At 32.9% G+C, this 15791-nt stretch overlaps 1 protein-coding gene across 3 annotated transcripts; it reads right to left on the bottom strand.

The window, feature by feature from the left end:
- Positions 1-153: 153 nt before the first annotated feature.
- On the bottom strand, positions 154-12152 carry MEI1 (transcription coactivator). 3 transcript variants are annotated; one of them, XM_088208351.1, is made up of 19 exons: positions 11815-12151; positions 11670-11712; positions 10949-11070; positions 10675-10782; positions 9492-9636; positions 9318-9410; positions 8984-9076; positions 8365-8845; positions 7978-8120; positions 7471-7847; positions 6330-6491; positions 5839-6129; positions 5312-5743; positions 5179-5223; positions 5000-5085; positions 4356-4449; positions 2765-3033; positions 1986-2094; positions 154-953 (listed from the first exon to the last, which is right to left on the bottom strand). In XM_088208351.1, exons 1-17 carry the CDS (start codon positions 11992-11994, stop codon positions 2956-2958), a joined length of 2973 nt encoding a protein of 990 aa, XP_088064477.1. In that variant the 5' UTR covers positions 11995-12151; the 3' UTR covers positions 154-953; positions 1986-2094; positions 2765-2955. The 3 variants fall into 3 exon arrangements, with proteins under 3 accessions (XP_088064477.1, XP_088064482.1, XP_088064484.1); XM_088208356.1 differs by lacking the exon at positions 154-953 and having other exon boundaries at positions 1980-2078; XM_088208358.1 differs by lacking the exons at positions 154-953; positions 1986-2094; positions 2765-3033; positions 4356-4449; positions 5179-5223 and having other exon boundaries at positions 5000-5121; positions 11815-12152.
- Positions 12153-15791: the final 3639 nt, after the last annotated feature.

Genomic DNA, 15791 nt, shown 5'->3' on the forward strand with positions numbered 1-15791 from the left:
GTGTTTAAAAGACTTACACTTTAATCATATTTCCTAAAAATAATCTATTATTATCTAAAAGATAAACATAAATCAAATCTTAAACTCTCAATAATTAAAAACTAAACATAAATAAAATCTAATTAGAGGATAAACTCTATTTGAATTCAAACTAATAAATAAAATAAATTATAATTTCTATATTAAAATTCATCATCCCATTTCTTTTCCACCTTCGTCTACTCGTCTTCAAACAATACATTTTGCCCTCCAGCAGTCATATCACAAATGCTAAAAACACAACTACAAATGCACAAAATACTAGAAACAAGACGCAGAGCGCGGTAAAGAGCTGAGTATTCAAAACAAATGACCTGAGAATCCAAACCCAAATTCGTAGAAAAGGATTTGGACAGCTCCGCGCTCACAAAAAACTTAAGTCGCTTCCTTGAAACCGCGTCTTTTCTTCGCAACCGGTGACAAAACCCGAACCCGAATCCAACCAACTTGGGCTCCTTACTGAGCGTACAGGAGCAACAAAGACTGGGTGATAATCCGGCGGCTGGAGATGACAGTTTCATGTCGACGGGAGAGAAGAAGAGACATGTCACCATATGGAGAAGTTTCTTGGTTTCGTTTCTTTTATGTAATTTTTGTTTTGAGTTTTCAGTTACAGTTTCTAGCTCATGTTTGGGGTGAGGAGAAAATGTTGTGGTGGATAATATGGAATTGGGCAAAATTGGCGTTTGCGTGATATGCTTTTGGTACTTGTGGTGATGGGCTGTTCTTCTTTTTTCTGTTTTTGGTTTTCATGCGTCGCAGAATTTCATCTCTTTCTCGATTTGATTGCCATCACTGTTAACTGCGAGGGTGATGTTTTTTGGTGCTGCAAGTACTGTAAGCCACGCGCATTTGGTTACGCGTGTTCATTTCATGGAGCCAAGCCAATTAAACTTTCCACTGAGTTGGTTATTCTGTAAATATGATTGAATTGGTAATACTCTAAACTCACCCAAAATAAAATAATAATAGCGTGCAATTATTTGAGTAATAAATTAAATACATCATTATTCCAACTTAAAATCGAATAGATACATGAAAATTAGACTTTAATACGTAAAAATATGTTTATTTTCAAAATTTATATATATACTTCATTTATTAAATTATATAATTTAATTAACAATTTAAACACAATGAATTTAAAAAACAAAAATTGTAATTTTTTTTTTTTAAAAAAAAGGCCTTATTTTGCTCCTTTATTTTTTAATTCGGTAATCATAACAGAATGGATATGTACGTTATTTTCAGCAGAAAACCATAATGCCGGCACAAGTGTATGCAGTGCGTTGTCTTTAGGCTAACGGAAAAAAAATTCGGTTAACGGAAGAAAAATACCTTTCCCTCAATTATTAATAGAAAAATAATTAAATTAATTCTTAAGATTTAATCTTTTATTGTAATTTTATTTAGTATTAGATCTTTTTTATTTGAAGTATTAAATTTTTGTATTGTTAATAAAAAATTAAAATAATTAATTTATATGTAATTATTTTAAAAATAATTTCAATTAATTAATTACATTAATAAATCAAAAAATTAATTAATCAAAATTCTCATCAAACTATTTTTAAAAACATTTAAATCAAAATAGAAAAATAAAAAAAAAATCCTAAATTAAATTATAATTAAATATATATATATATATATAATTCACTCCATTATGAAAAGGATGTTAGGAAAATCCAAAATAAACTAAACAAAGAGATGAGAAGGCTATTTATTAATTTGTATTACTTGATAAATTATATATATAGATGTAAACATATTCTTTTTTAATTTACCATTTTATACTGTTCTAAAGTTTTTTAAGCAGTCTTTTAAATACAAAAAAGAATGGCTGTGTAATAAGTATTAAACAGGGTAATTTCACTCAATTCACCAACTTCATAACTATTAACTTCTTCTTACAATAAAAGATTAGCCATAGGAAATAGCTTGCCTACCTGCTAAGAAGGTACCTCAACCGCATACTTCCAAACCGCACAACAATTTCTCTTCTAACAATTATGTTTACAGTAACAAGCGATCCAAGGAACCTGTTTACGTTCAAAACTGCACAGGTTAAACTTGAGTTAACGAGGACATAACAGACGAAATATAACTTTATAACGTATAGAGTAAATTCAAGGACGAAAAGCATGTTGAATTACAATTAAAAACCTTCAGAGCCAATCAAATCAAATATAGACCAAACTGAACCAAAATTAAACCCGAAAAACATCCCAAATTTGGCTTCTCCAGAAGATGAGCCTGGGTGGTGTTGGTTTGGCTTATAACCAGAGTGCATCCTTACTACCAAGTACCAATTATGGACGTTTACAAACCACCAAACCTGTTGGTGCAGTGGTGGCTTCCCCTTTGTGGGGCTTGTGCTTAGCTTCGAGCATATGTAACTATTGATTTTTGCAAAGCTAAAAGCAGATACAGTGCTTATAAGACTCCAAGGACAGGACATTACATAAATCCCTTCCTTTATTTTCCAGTTTTCATCAAGATAATAATGCTCACCGACAGGGTTAGAGAAATACTATTAGTAACCAAAATAGATGAAGATAGAAAGAAAAAAGAATCAATAAGAATATTTCTTTTAACATATGCCTAAGGTTAAGCCTTTTGTAGTTTGTTTCTGAAAGACATTGCTTACAGCATATGGAGATCAATCATGATTCACATAATCAAAAGACGAATAGGAAGAAGAGTTAATACTGTTCTATGATCTTACCTTGTCAATGATCAGTTGAATGCTGAGATTGGTTATAAGAATAAATCTCAACTGAATGCAACCCCAAGTTCATCACCAAATTCCCATCTCAGATGATCTGTTTAAATTATTCTAGTTGGACAAACGCACTCCCCTTCAGGCAATTTGGCGAATTACTGTATAAGATTGTCCTAATTGAACTTCCCTAACGTTTATGTCATGCTACTCCGTGTTCGAACTCTGTCTATAAGCATTTGCCTGCCTGATAAATCCTCTTCATAACCAACGACCTGCATTTGCAATAATGAAAATATCCCTTATGGTATGCAATAAAATGAACTTTAGATTGGAAGCTAGATGTCCCAGAACTGAAGTAACTATTCAATGCTCCAGAGCAATGGTAAGTTGAAAAATCTCATAAATGTGATTGATTGACTTTAATATGAGGAAATTATATCTAAATCACATCTATAAGATCTGTTAACTCATTTTTGCTCCCATAGTACCTAAGAATTTTTCTCCAGATGTGGACTAAATTATCTCAAGCATCATTTTTTACTTCCCTTATGAAGTCAATAATATATGGAAATGGGGCCTTCTAAGAGAAGGCTATGTTTAGAACACATCTTAGAATTTTTATAGAATTCATTTGCAAATTCACAATGCTTTATTTAAAACACATTCAAAAATTTTGTATAACTCATCTACTAATGTACACTTACAACACATTTGGTTGAATTTATTAATATTATAACGTAATGCAATGTAATTAATTTCGTAATGCAATGTAATGCAATTGATACAAAGTTGAGAGGCTGTAATCATTATTATAGTTTCAGTAATGATTATCATTACCTTATTTGAATCCATGGTTATATATTGAAAACAAACAAAATTAATCAATTTCCACTACAAATTTTTTCACATTACATAAGTTACTAAAGGGAACTAAACACAATGTTATTCAATTAAGAGAAATGTAAATTTTATTTATTGACAAAAAAAGATCTTATATGAAATTCCATGTAGAACTGGAAAATGCATTCTAGGTTTTTCCCTAACTTAATAAATAAGTGTAAACTTACAAATAAATTCTAAAAGTTTTAAGATTTGTTCCAGGTTTAAATAGAAGATGGTGAAAATACTCAAATATATGGAATTTAAAATGCACGGCTCAAGTTCAAATAGAATTCTATGGGAGATCAATTTCCATCTTATAAAACTTACTTCCTCTCCGAGTTGAACAAAAGCTATGTTTGGGAAAAATCCAAAAATTCATACTTAAGTTTAACAATGAGCAGGGACAAATTGTATTAGAAGATGAAATAATTGATGAAATTTGGAATACATTATTCCAATTCCACTTGAAATTCAATATAAGGTCAATTTTTTATTATTTTAAGGAAAGTATTCACCATTTTTAACTGAATTAAATGTGAACTTGACATTAATTCTACAAAATTTATGGATTTGATAAACATAGCCTCGGTTTAGATTTGCAAATAAACCAACATTTCTAAAAATTTGTTCCAAGCCTAAACAACCTGAAACCAATTATGCTTCATTAACAATAAAAATATATATATATTTTTAAGTAGGCTGAGAGCTGTACCTGAGAATCTGTTTGTGTTTCACTGAAACCGCCATATATACCCACATTTACATCTTTGGAAGCACTAGAGATGTGATCATCATTCTTCACCGTCCTAATAAAAGCATACAGTCAATACATGATTTAAACTGAAGAAGAAATAAACACACATTCCTTCTCGTATAAACCCAGTTGGATTCAATTTTTTTCATTATAGATTTGCAGAGTGAGAAAAGAACATGCTTTTCTACTACTAAAAACCCAGGAAGGGACACAATCTTGTTGTTCGACTACAGGAAGGGACAAAACATTGTCATTCTGGATATGCAGGCTGATTCTCAATAAGAATACACATTCCAAATAAGTCGTTGATTGCTTTATAAGTTAAATGGATAACAATTGTGAGAATATTTCCTTGAAGCAAGATCAGCATTAAGACCATAATCAGCAGAATTTCATTTAAAGAAACCATATCTATGTCAAAGCATACTTCAAGAGCACAACTTTGTTAGGACCATTATCATAATTAAAGAAGCAAATGAGACTAATATCGTTCACTATTCTAATAAACAATGTAAAATCAGCAGAAAAGCAGGAAAAGCAATGCACGCAAAACTTTAAATAGATGCATGTTGACAAGGAATCTGATGCCAAAGTGAGAGTACCTGTTTAACCAGTGTCTGGACAACCCAATGACAGAGCAAGACTCCCTATTGTCTTGAGCAACACCATTACAATCAGATGAAAAGAGCTATTTCACCATCAAGGAGGAAACTACTTCCAAAATCTATGATTTAACAAATGAAATAAATAAATAAATAAAATAATCAAACCATATGGATACACTTTTATCACACCCACTCCTCCTGAGTGATTTCTGATCGTGAATCTTAAGAGAGAAGTTGACACAAAAATTAGTCTCTGTAAATCTGAACTTGATGAAGCAATGTACGGAAGAGAAAGGCCCAAGTCATTACCTTACTTGTCTGCTCCAGCAGGTCCTCAATAGCTGCTGCTACATCTGGCACAACAATAGCAACTTCAGCAGCATCCTTCTGAATGCTATCACTGCCATAACTCACATTGCAGACGCCATCACTTGCACTTACTTCAGAAGAAAATAATTTCCTATGGCGATCATCATCCAGAAGCCTTGCTTTCTTACAGTGAGCATTTGATTGTCTGGTGTCCTCTCCAAGACTACCCATGAGGCTACCATTGTTACTACCTAGTGTCTTGGACAATGTAACCCTCAGGGATTCAGCTGGACCGATAAACTGAGATGAATTTTCCTCAGATATTATCTTAAGAGCCTGGGAAGGAAACTGGCTTGCAGTGTAAAGTCCTGCTTCTCGGTCTTGAGTGGTCACTTCTTTAGGATAAAACGGATCCATAGAAACAACTTGGTTCTAACAAGATATCCAACTCTATACTTAGATATCCAGAAATAAACAAAATCAAGCCAAAAAAACATAAGATTGGGAGAAGAGATCTGCAAAACTACCTGCTTGACACATTCATAAATCCACTCTGAAGTCACTGAACATATCCCCCATTTACAAGCAGCCTCATACTTTGGCCCACTGGTATATTTACACAACAAATGGGTAACTTTTCTGGTCAGTCTTTCCACAAATCTAGCTCCAAGAACAAAGCACAAGTTTCTTAATAGAATTCTATCCTTCTCTTCATATTGTGAAACGCAAAATCGGAAGCTCTCAAATCTAGGCAAAGGAATCTGACAGGAAAGTGGAGAATAGAGGATATGACTACCAACATCCAGCAACTGTCCATCCTGCCACGAAAGACAAAGAATTGGAACATTACATAGCAAACATCTAATAAACAAATGATTGTTCAGCTCTTGTTAACAATTTGCTTTTGAAGGTAATCAATGTGATAACAGAGAGCACATTTAGTGGCTTATTAGACAAGAAATATTCGTTGTTAAGTAACAAAATCAACCATCAATACAGAGAGAGCTTTCAAGTTCACCTCTAGACAAGAACGAACCCAGTGGCTGGAAACATAAGTTGTTGAGGCAGAGCTGGGCATCGCACCACCATGGCACTCAATAGTGAAATGCACATTTGGATTTATAGTTTTGTTTACCACCTCTCCTCCTCCTTGATTAATCCATTGCAAGACTTCAGCTCTCTAGACAAACAAATACAACATTAACAGCTGATAGAAAAATCCAGTAAAGATCTCCCTACAACTGGAAAATAGAGATTATTAAATATCAAAAGCAAAAATAGATACTCAGAAGGGGAAAAAACAATAAATAAATCAGCACATTACAATGGCGAGATAATCAGTTAAAAGACCCAGAGACAAAACACCAGATAATAAGAGCTTTAAATAGTCATGGATCGTGGATGTGTTTCCTATAACATCCATATCAAGCCACCATAACCTATATTAACATCCTATGAGACAAATATGGCATTAAGATATCAATGTTACAGTTGCAAACTATGATACATTAGATTGCAACAGGAGATAGCCCATGAAATTGCATCAGGTCTACTTCAATCCAACAATGGATGCCAATAAAGGGAAGTATAGGACAAAAATAAATGTAACTACAATTAAATTGGCTGCATGGTATTCACAGCATTAGCATTTTCTTATTAGTTGGGGAACATAAAAGTCCATTTAAATGCGACTGTCAAACAGTCAAATGCAGGCCGACCCCTTACGATGCCCTTTTTGACATGATTCATAGTCCTCTTGCTTCAGGAACATTTATAGTTTCAAGGTGAACATATTCTACCCATTTGTTTTGCATGATTCAAACAGTCACATGCAGGCCAACCCCTTACGATGCCCTTTTTGACATGATTCAGTCCTCTTGCTTCAGGAACATTTATAGTTTCAAGGTGAACATATTCTATCCATTCGTTTTGCACGATTCTTTCTTTTCTCACTGGCAACTCTCATATATCCTTTCCACAAGATATGTTGAAGGTTTCCACTGTTTCCAAGTCTGCTAGGGGTCATTTTCCATCAGACAATGTAAAATTGATATTTAAATTCAAAAAGCCTTTCAGTACCTAACTCATGAAGGTGTTAGGGCATGATTTTTACCATGAAAGATCAAATCACTTTCAATTTTCGAAACTAAATAACTTACCCTATCTTCAGGAAAACAATCTGAGAAGCAAAATGTTCTCCCCTTGAATACTGTTGAATTCCTACATTGAAGACTCTGAACAGATGAATCATGCTGCAATTTGTTTCGATCCTTGATTTTATCATTTACAAGAGACATTAGTTTCTTCCTTTGGTTGGATGGTTCCACCATTACTTCTACAGAGCAGCAACCATTCATCTTGAGTTCTGCTTTTTCTTCTGTATTTTTCTCAAATGATGATGACAATTTAGTTGCAGGAATACCACTGGTCATGACTGGATCAGGCGGTAGTGGCATGGGCTGGAGAACAACAGAACTTTTACCTTGATTCACACTAACCATGCAATTAACTGCTCCTCTAGATGAGTGTAGAGAATCTATGCAAAACAAGCCATTAGCAAACACGAAAACATCACATACTCAAGAGCTAATTAATCAAAACTGCCAATCTAATTCAACGAAACATAAATTAGCTATGAAACAAAATAATTTCAGAAAATTGCAAACCTTTAGGAAGAAGCAAGTCATAGGCAATGTGCCTCCGACATATGGGAACTTCTTTCCTTTCGTGGTCACAATCTTCAAGCCAATTGGTTCTAACCACCTGAATGACACCCGAAGCTGCAAGACTCCTTGCCTCCTTTTTCTCGCTGAGAAAAAAATCAATTGGAAAAATGTCAAAATTCAATTAGAGAAGACAGTCCTCCGGACCACAAAACCCACTTTAGATTTGAGAGTAGAACTAAAACAAGAAATGAATAGAATAAAATTTTTTTATATTAAGCAGCTTAAAACACTGAACTGCCGTCCCCTGGCAAACCAAAGAACAAAATGGTGGAAAAAGAAAACAAGAAGACTAATTATGGCATTCTGATGGAGCTACAAGAAACTTACATTTCTGATGGAGCTCCAACTATTATATGTGTTAGTTTGTCATTGAAAGACATATATCGGGATCCCCCACCTTTACGCACCAGATTAACTAATTTACGCATTTCAGAAGCTTCAAATCCTATAAGTAATATTCTGCACTCTGACAGGTACAAATCATTGTCTTCAGACTGCGAATCATTGGCCACGTCAGCATCAACATTTGTTTCACCAGTGCAGGCTGTGACTTCTCCATCCCCTTCTTTGACAAAGGCAGAAGAATCCGAAAACATTGAAGACATATTTTGTGAAAGAGTAGCTTCGACATCCAAGTCCCCAAATCCAGAACAAGGAACAGATGATTCTGCAGCAATTGCAGAAGGCTTAGGTACGGAATTGCCAATAACCTTGTCTTGGACATGCTGGCCTGTCAAGCAAGTTTTCATGCCCTTATTTGAACTTACAAGACCACCCTGGACAGGATATGACTCCTCATTAAGACATGCTACTCATCACAAAAAGAAAATTTCAATGTTAGACAATTTAAGAAAGACATGCAGGAGAGTAATCAACAGAGAAGTTTAACTTGGTGTCAAGTCAAAAGTGCTAGAATACAAAGAATCCTAATAGCACAGACCATTACCTCTTCTAGCAATGGATTGATCGAACCATTTCCTTGTAACAATATGAATATGGCCCCATTTTCGAGCAACTTTGTATTTGTCACCTTCTGCACTGTAAGAAATGTTAAGACCACAAATCACAGCATTCACAATCCTAGACTCAAGCATTTAGGGGGTTTTTCCATACTTAGGAGTGAGCTAGAAAACAAATTCCAAAAAGGAAAGCAAAATTATTCTAGGAAAAAAAATGCTAAAAGTAGATCTCTTGTGCACAGTCATAATGTGAGCTTAAAAATGAAGATAAGAATGTAACTGAATGTAAACATCTTTTGCCTAAGGTAAACGTAAAGGATATATCAGAAATCAAATGTGTACAGTTCTTGGTCAACTCAGCAGAATACTTCCCACCATTCTGTACAATGAGCTTTTGAATCTCCTTCCTTTCATCTAACAGAAACAAGCACAAAAGGATAAATACGCCAATATTTCACCATACGAATAAACAATATACAAAGCTGCTACTGTAACCTGCTGGAATCCGGGTAACGCAAATGGTCAATCCAGAGAAAGGAAGAACCCTGTGTGCTTCCTGAGGAACAATGCGGTGCTCATTCCAGCATTGATATAACCAATTAATGGTAACAATTGGCTTCTTCAGAATGTTCAAAGCCCACTGCACCGAGAAAATTATCAACACTATTAGCTAGTAATATCTCCTCCAAGCAACATAACCTGCTATGTTCCTTTAAAAGCATAATTTATTCAGGAAAGCTCAAGAAAATATATCGGAACCAAGTACAAAGGCCACTAGTTAAAGGTGACATATATCAACAATCTTTTTCAAGTGACAAAAGAAAATTTTCATGACAGTAATTCTGGTCAACAGCAGAATCAAATACAAAACACAGTGCCACTCTTTATCTTTTGCCTCAAAATTTGCAACTGAATGCTGCAGTTAACCTATCACAGATCAACAACCAAGTTCCAAGTGAAAAAGAAACACCATTCGCTTAGAGCTGGAAAGAAACTCAAGTCAAGCCTTGTCCAATCCATATTTAGAAACAAGACCAGTTCCTCCTGGAAGATGTCTAATAAAACATCTACTAACCCTCGAAAAACCACATTCCCATTTTAACTATCTATTTTCTCAGGCATTTTCATCAATCATATATAACTTCTTATTATTCCATTTCTATGTTTGACCAGCAAACGAGTTGGATTACATCTGTAGGTTTTGATAGATCATGCTCTGCTGCCGAATCCAGCTATCTCAACAACAATATTACATTTTCTGTATGTATTACAGACTGGAAGTGCTAAATGCTTGCCATATTTGTAGGTATACGCGCAATATACTCCATCTAAGCCTTCTCCTCTCCTAGTATCAAGAGAGATACATACATGATGCTTGTATCTACATATATGATATACATGTAAATAAGTAATTTTTCTTTGTCATCATATCAACAAAGTTTATGTTCCTATTCGAGGTTAGGACAATCTGAATTGCAAATCAACTACTGTAGACATAACACATGACTATCCTACTCAACAATACAAAAGGAAATGCTCTTGTGTTACCCAACGATTCATGACATGCATAATTATGATGCATGGACACATATAACAAAGAAGAATTGAGTAAACAGGGAACTAAGAAGACTAATATCTTGAAACTAAAACTAAAATAAACCATAATCTTGAGCAACACCTTGTACTTGGCAGCTAAAACATTCTTAACAATGACAAAGCTAACATCTGAAGATGCTTTAGTGTGCAGCACTCCTCCCATGGCTGTAACCAACTTTCCGATCTTAACCTGTAGACAGGTATAAGAACTAGAAATTCAGAAGTAGTTTCTTTTCTATCTTGTTGGTAAGACAAGGGAAGATAGAAAACAGAACCGAGGGGCTAAGATTTAGTAGTATAGATTTTCAGAAAGATGATAGTTGTTACATGTACACAGTTGATATGAGATGTAATACCTTTTCATCCATCTCAAACCCAGATGCAAGTACTTTTAAGCCATCCATTGCAAGGCAACAAATGAACCCTTGTTTAGGCAAAGCTTTATTTTCTTTTGCACAGGAAAGCACAGACTGAGGACCTGCCCAATAATACCTTCCGTCAATTTTATCTAACAAGGAAGTTCCTAGCGAGAAGAAATTTCTCTCCAATCCAGCAAAGGTGGTTCAGAAGAGAAAAAATCATATAGCTCCATTGCTGAAGCAGCAGTTATAGCTCCATAATATTAATTTCCTCAAGAAAAAAAAAAAGTTTGGAGGTACAAAATTAGCAAATTCAAGCATTACTGTACTTAACATGCAACTTACTAGTGAGAATAAATTTTACTGGAATCTTAGAAAAGCACAATTAAAAGAACAAAATTCCCCGATATGAATTTGCAACAAAAAACTAGTTATAGCTCTTTACGTGCTGGAACTTTTTAGTTATAGATTTTCCCAAAACAAAAAAGTTGAACATATTACACGGCCTGTTCTTCTATAAGGCTGCGTGGATGAGAAGCTACTATTATCTATCTCTCTTCCAGTAGGTTCTTAACCGTCCCACATGGTGAAGTTTGTAACTTCTAAGTAAATACACTTCACTGAAAATGCTAGCAGGATACACACACAATTCAAAGATAAAATGATCAAATTAGCACTCATGAAATGTAAACAAAGAAGACATCCTTCAAGACAATACCTAGCAAATTACAGCCCTTGGCCCTGAGATCATCAAATTTCTCCTAAAAAAAATGAGGAATCAAAATCCATATCAGAACGAAACGAAAACTGAAGTGGTTAAACGGCAAAATAAAAGGTAATGTGAAACGGCTGGAAATTAGTACGTGATCGATAGAGGAGATTATGTGGAAATCATTGGGGCCATTGCGCGAAGGGTCGCAACAGAGAAAGATTTCGGCTCCGTTGAGCTTGAGTGCATCGAGAAGAGCATCGAATATATCCGGCGCCACCAGGTTCCGCGACATGAAGACGTTTGCTCCCCGGAATACCTTCGTCTTCGTCATTTAATCTCTTCCTGTCTCTTCAATTTCAGCGTATCACACTCGCATCACTGCATCTTGTTCAAATCACTCATGAGAGAGGGAGGGGGGATTCGTTAGGTTTTGGGCTTTCCTTGTTCCTTCCAAGAAAAAACACATCGACAGAATTAGGAAACCAAAAGCGAATTAGAACGCGGGAAACGTCAGCTTCGTTTTCTTTTTCTTTTTTTTTTTAAAATTTCCATAATATTTGAAATTCGTATTTTCTTTTGTTTTTTTAACAAGCAAAATATTTGAAATAATGCTATAAATACAATATTAATTTCACACTTTAATTTACATAAAAAAAATTTATGAAAATAATTCTAACATTATTATTTTATTTTTTATCCCTTAGCCACATATACTAAGAGGCGAAAGATAAAATATATATATATATATTGATAGAAGAATTTGAATAAATTTAAATTTAATTATTTATTATTATACACATTTAAAACGTATTCAAATGATAAAAATTATATGTCATAATAAAAACCAAAGATTAGCTTCATATACGTTAATATTAAAAGAATAAAAAATAAATAAATAATTGTTGCATTTAAATATAAAAATCGAACTTTACCAATTGAACAAATTAATAAAAAAGAAAGGGGGTGCATGACGAGGAAGAATCCTTCGTAAAATAAGACATCGAAACGATGGTTCCCTAACGTAATGCTTCAACACATGTTAAAAATAAAATTTTAACTAAGTAAAATCATGATAAATTTTACTATTTTTTATAGTCTAACAAAGAAAAAGAAAATAAGATATAGTATAGTATGATAATTGATATGTATTAGTATTAAAAAAAATATTATATTCAAATATAGAAATCGAACTTTACCATTTGAGCAAATTAATGGAAGAGAAATGAGTACGTGACTAGGAAGAATCCCTCATGAAAGAAGACATCAAAATAACAATTTGTTAACATAATACTTTAACATATAATAAAAATAAAATTTCAATTAGATCTTACTCTTTTTTACCATTTTCGTCACTTGTTCTGAAAGTGTGAATCTAATAGAAGAACACGAGAATAAATAAGAGTATAGTACAGTATGATAATTGACAAATAAAATAAAAATTTTAAATAAAAAACTTTTGAAAGAAGTGTAAATTTTTTCAAATGCACAAAATTGAAGCTTGTCTGGTTGTGAATGGTGGAGTATGAGAAAGGGAATGTATTTATTATAAGTAATCACATTCATGGATACCCACTTACCCACTACTCAATAAATTTTATGTCATTCAATTTTACTAAGTTTTTCTCAACTTAAATTTTTATATATTGATAATTCTAATTTTGTTAAGGTTAAATTTTTTAAATCTCACGGATTTGGTAAAATGTTGCTTTTGAAAGAGCTTGTAATGAAATACATCTTTTGATAAAATGTGGGCCGATTTATGAATGAAAAATTGTTAACAATTAATTTTGTGCATTATAACCATTGAAAAACCGATTCCCAAATCATGCATAATCACAAACAAAGTAAAATACATAAAAGATAAAAATATAAAATTTTACATAATTCGTTGTTTGTTTACATTCAACGGACAATACCAATAAAAAATATTGAATTGTAATTAAAAGAAAATATATTACTCGTATATTAGTAAATTTATATACAGAGAAGTTAGTATAATTAATATTTATAATAATTATAAAAATATTTATATAATTAAAATTTAAGTCACATCAACAATAAAAAAATATATTATCGAATAGTAAGAAGATGGAGCCATAATTGAGAATTGTTTGATCGTCTTTCTTCAAATAAGAGCCGAAACATAATTAACTTTAATTCGGGATAATTATTCGAAATATTAGTAAAAGACTAAATTTATTATCTAGTGTTTGTTTTTCTTGAAAAAATACCAGAAGAATACTTAAGGCACAATGCATGCAACATTTAGAAATGGTGAAAACATAAATAACAATATATATATATATATATGTGTGTATAGAGAGGTTTGTGAGGGGAGCAGCAGCAGTTAAGTAACGTTTGATTGTGTTTCGGTTTAAAAATAATTATATCCGGATTAGGATAATGACAGATGTTAGAGAGAGTCGGTTGAGTAATTTAAGAGAAAGATTAATTAATTAATTAATTAGTAATAATTAAACTATTATTGCCGGTATTGCATTATTTTCTATGAGTTTATTACGTCGTCGTTTTGGGCAGCCACAGTTTAACCACCTCTAGTTAAGTAACCGACACCGTTTAACGGTAATTATTTAAAAATTAAACCACCTAATTAATGTTTAGGATTACTTTCGTAGCCTGGTATGCTGCGGTGATTTAAGTACCATCTCACGTGTCGTTAACTTAAATAATCACGAATTAATATCGTATTATCTTTTTTATATATATGATGTAAAATAGATTTAGTTTTATTAAAAAATACGAATCGGAGTTTAAAAAAGAGGACGGAGAAGAAGTTCTCGAACTCGAGTTCAAATAAACGAGGATTTATTCGATCACATAATTCGGGCTCTTAAAATACGGGGGCACATGCAGAGTTTGGACTTGGGGGAACAAAAGGGCACCGTCACGGAGGGAACCACAATTTTGGGTTAGATTGTGTTCGAGCAAAAGAAATTTGGTAGGCATGAGAAAATCTAAACAACCATATTACATTATATATAATAACAATAGTTAAATATCTAGTGGGGTGTATATTATATGTATATATATATATACATATGTGAAATGAATGAGTGCACATGCACCTGAGTTTCATAACCTCATATATATATATATATACACACACACACATGGACCTCTCAACCACATCTCAGTTTCAGAAGCATACATGCGTAGACGAGCTTGCCCGCCGTGCGGACATGGTGGGTCGTGAGAGGGCTGACCCGTACATAATTTGCAGTGGCGGGACTTCATTAGTTTCATAAAAATCTTTCCTTAAAAAAAATTTACTCACATGTGTTTTTCAATTCCTTAAAATTTCAAAAATTAAAAATTAAAAAGCAAAAGTAGAACATAGTTTTTTTTTTTTTAATAATTCCGTAACTTCCGAAGAAGGGTGCCTCATCATAAAAGGAATCACAGTGATTAAACCCGAGTCACTGTTTATAAAAAATATAAGTCTCTACAGAGTCGTAAGATCGTGTACGAGAGTTCAGTATCTGATCAAATTTGTTAAAATAATTTAAATTATTAATCATTAAGAGATTTTTTTACATGAACATTTTTCTCGTATTCTACTCTCTACCGCAAAGTATTATATTCGTAAATAATATAATATAAATAATCGCAAGGTTTTTCTTCTTTTAAGGTATTCAAAACGCTTGCAAATTAGCACGTGTTTAATAGAATTGTTCAAATTTTGATATGCGCTGAATTGAATCAAGTCTTATCGTACAATATATGGTATGTTTTTCGATTCGGACATCAAAAAACTAAAAGTTTAGTTTAGAGTATACCCAAATATAAAAAATTAAAAAAAAATTAAATTTTATTTTATTTTATTAATTGTGAATTAAAAATTAAAAAATTTGATACACTTTAGTTTAAATCATTCATAAAATATCAAGTGAGCAGTAAAGCAATATCCAATGGGAGAGTCTCCCAAACGCGAAACTCCAAAAACTCACAAGAAACTCGAGCGACACTATAGACTAATTTATTATAATAACATATAACATAACAAATCGAAATATCAAACCGGGTAGATAATAAAGATCTACAATGCTAACCATAAAACTAAATTATGAGTTATCTTTTTCGATCGTTGTCAGCATCCAACATATCTTT

This window comes from Carica papaya, chromosome 1 (genome assembly GCF_054855325.1).
Source record: "Carica papaya isolate Zhongbai chromosome 1, ASM5485532v1, whole genome shotgun sequence".
NCBI lineage: Eukaryota > Viridiplantae > Streptophyta > Magnoliopsida > Brassicales > Caricaceae > Carica > Carica papaya.

Bases quoted from the DNA above. Each gene is read 5' to 3' on its own strand.
- MEI1 (XM_088208351.1), bottom strand. From the start codon at position 11,994: ATGACGAAGACGAAGGTATTCCGGGGAGCAAACGTCTTCATGTCGCGG. The intron at 9,411-9,491 runs GTTACAGTAGCA...TGTTTCTGTTAG, and splicing joins CGTTACCCGGATTCCAGCAG to ATGAAAGGAAGGAGATTCAA. The intron at 7,848-7,977 runs GTTTGCAATTTT...TGTTTTGCATAG, and splicing joins TGACTTGCTTCTTCCTAAAG to ATTCTCTACACTCATCTAGA.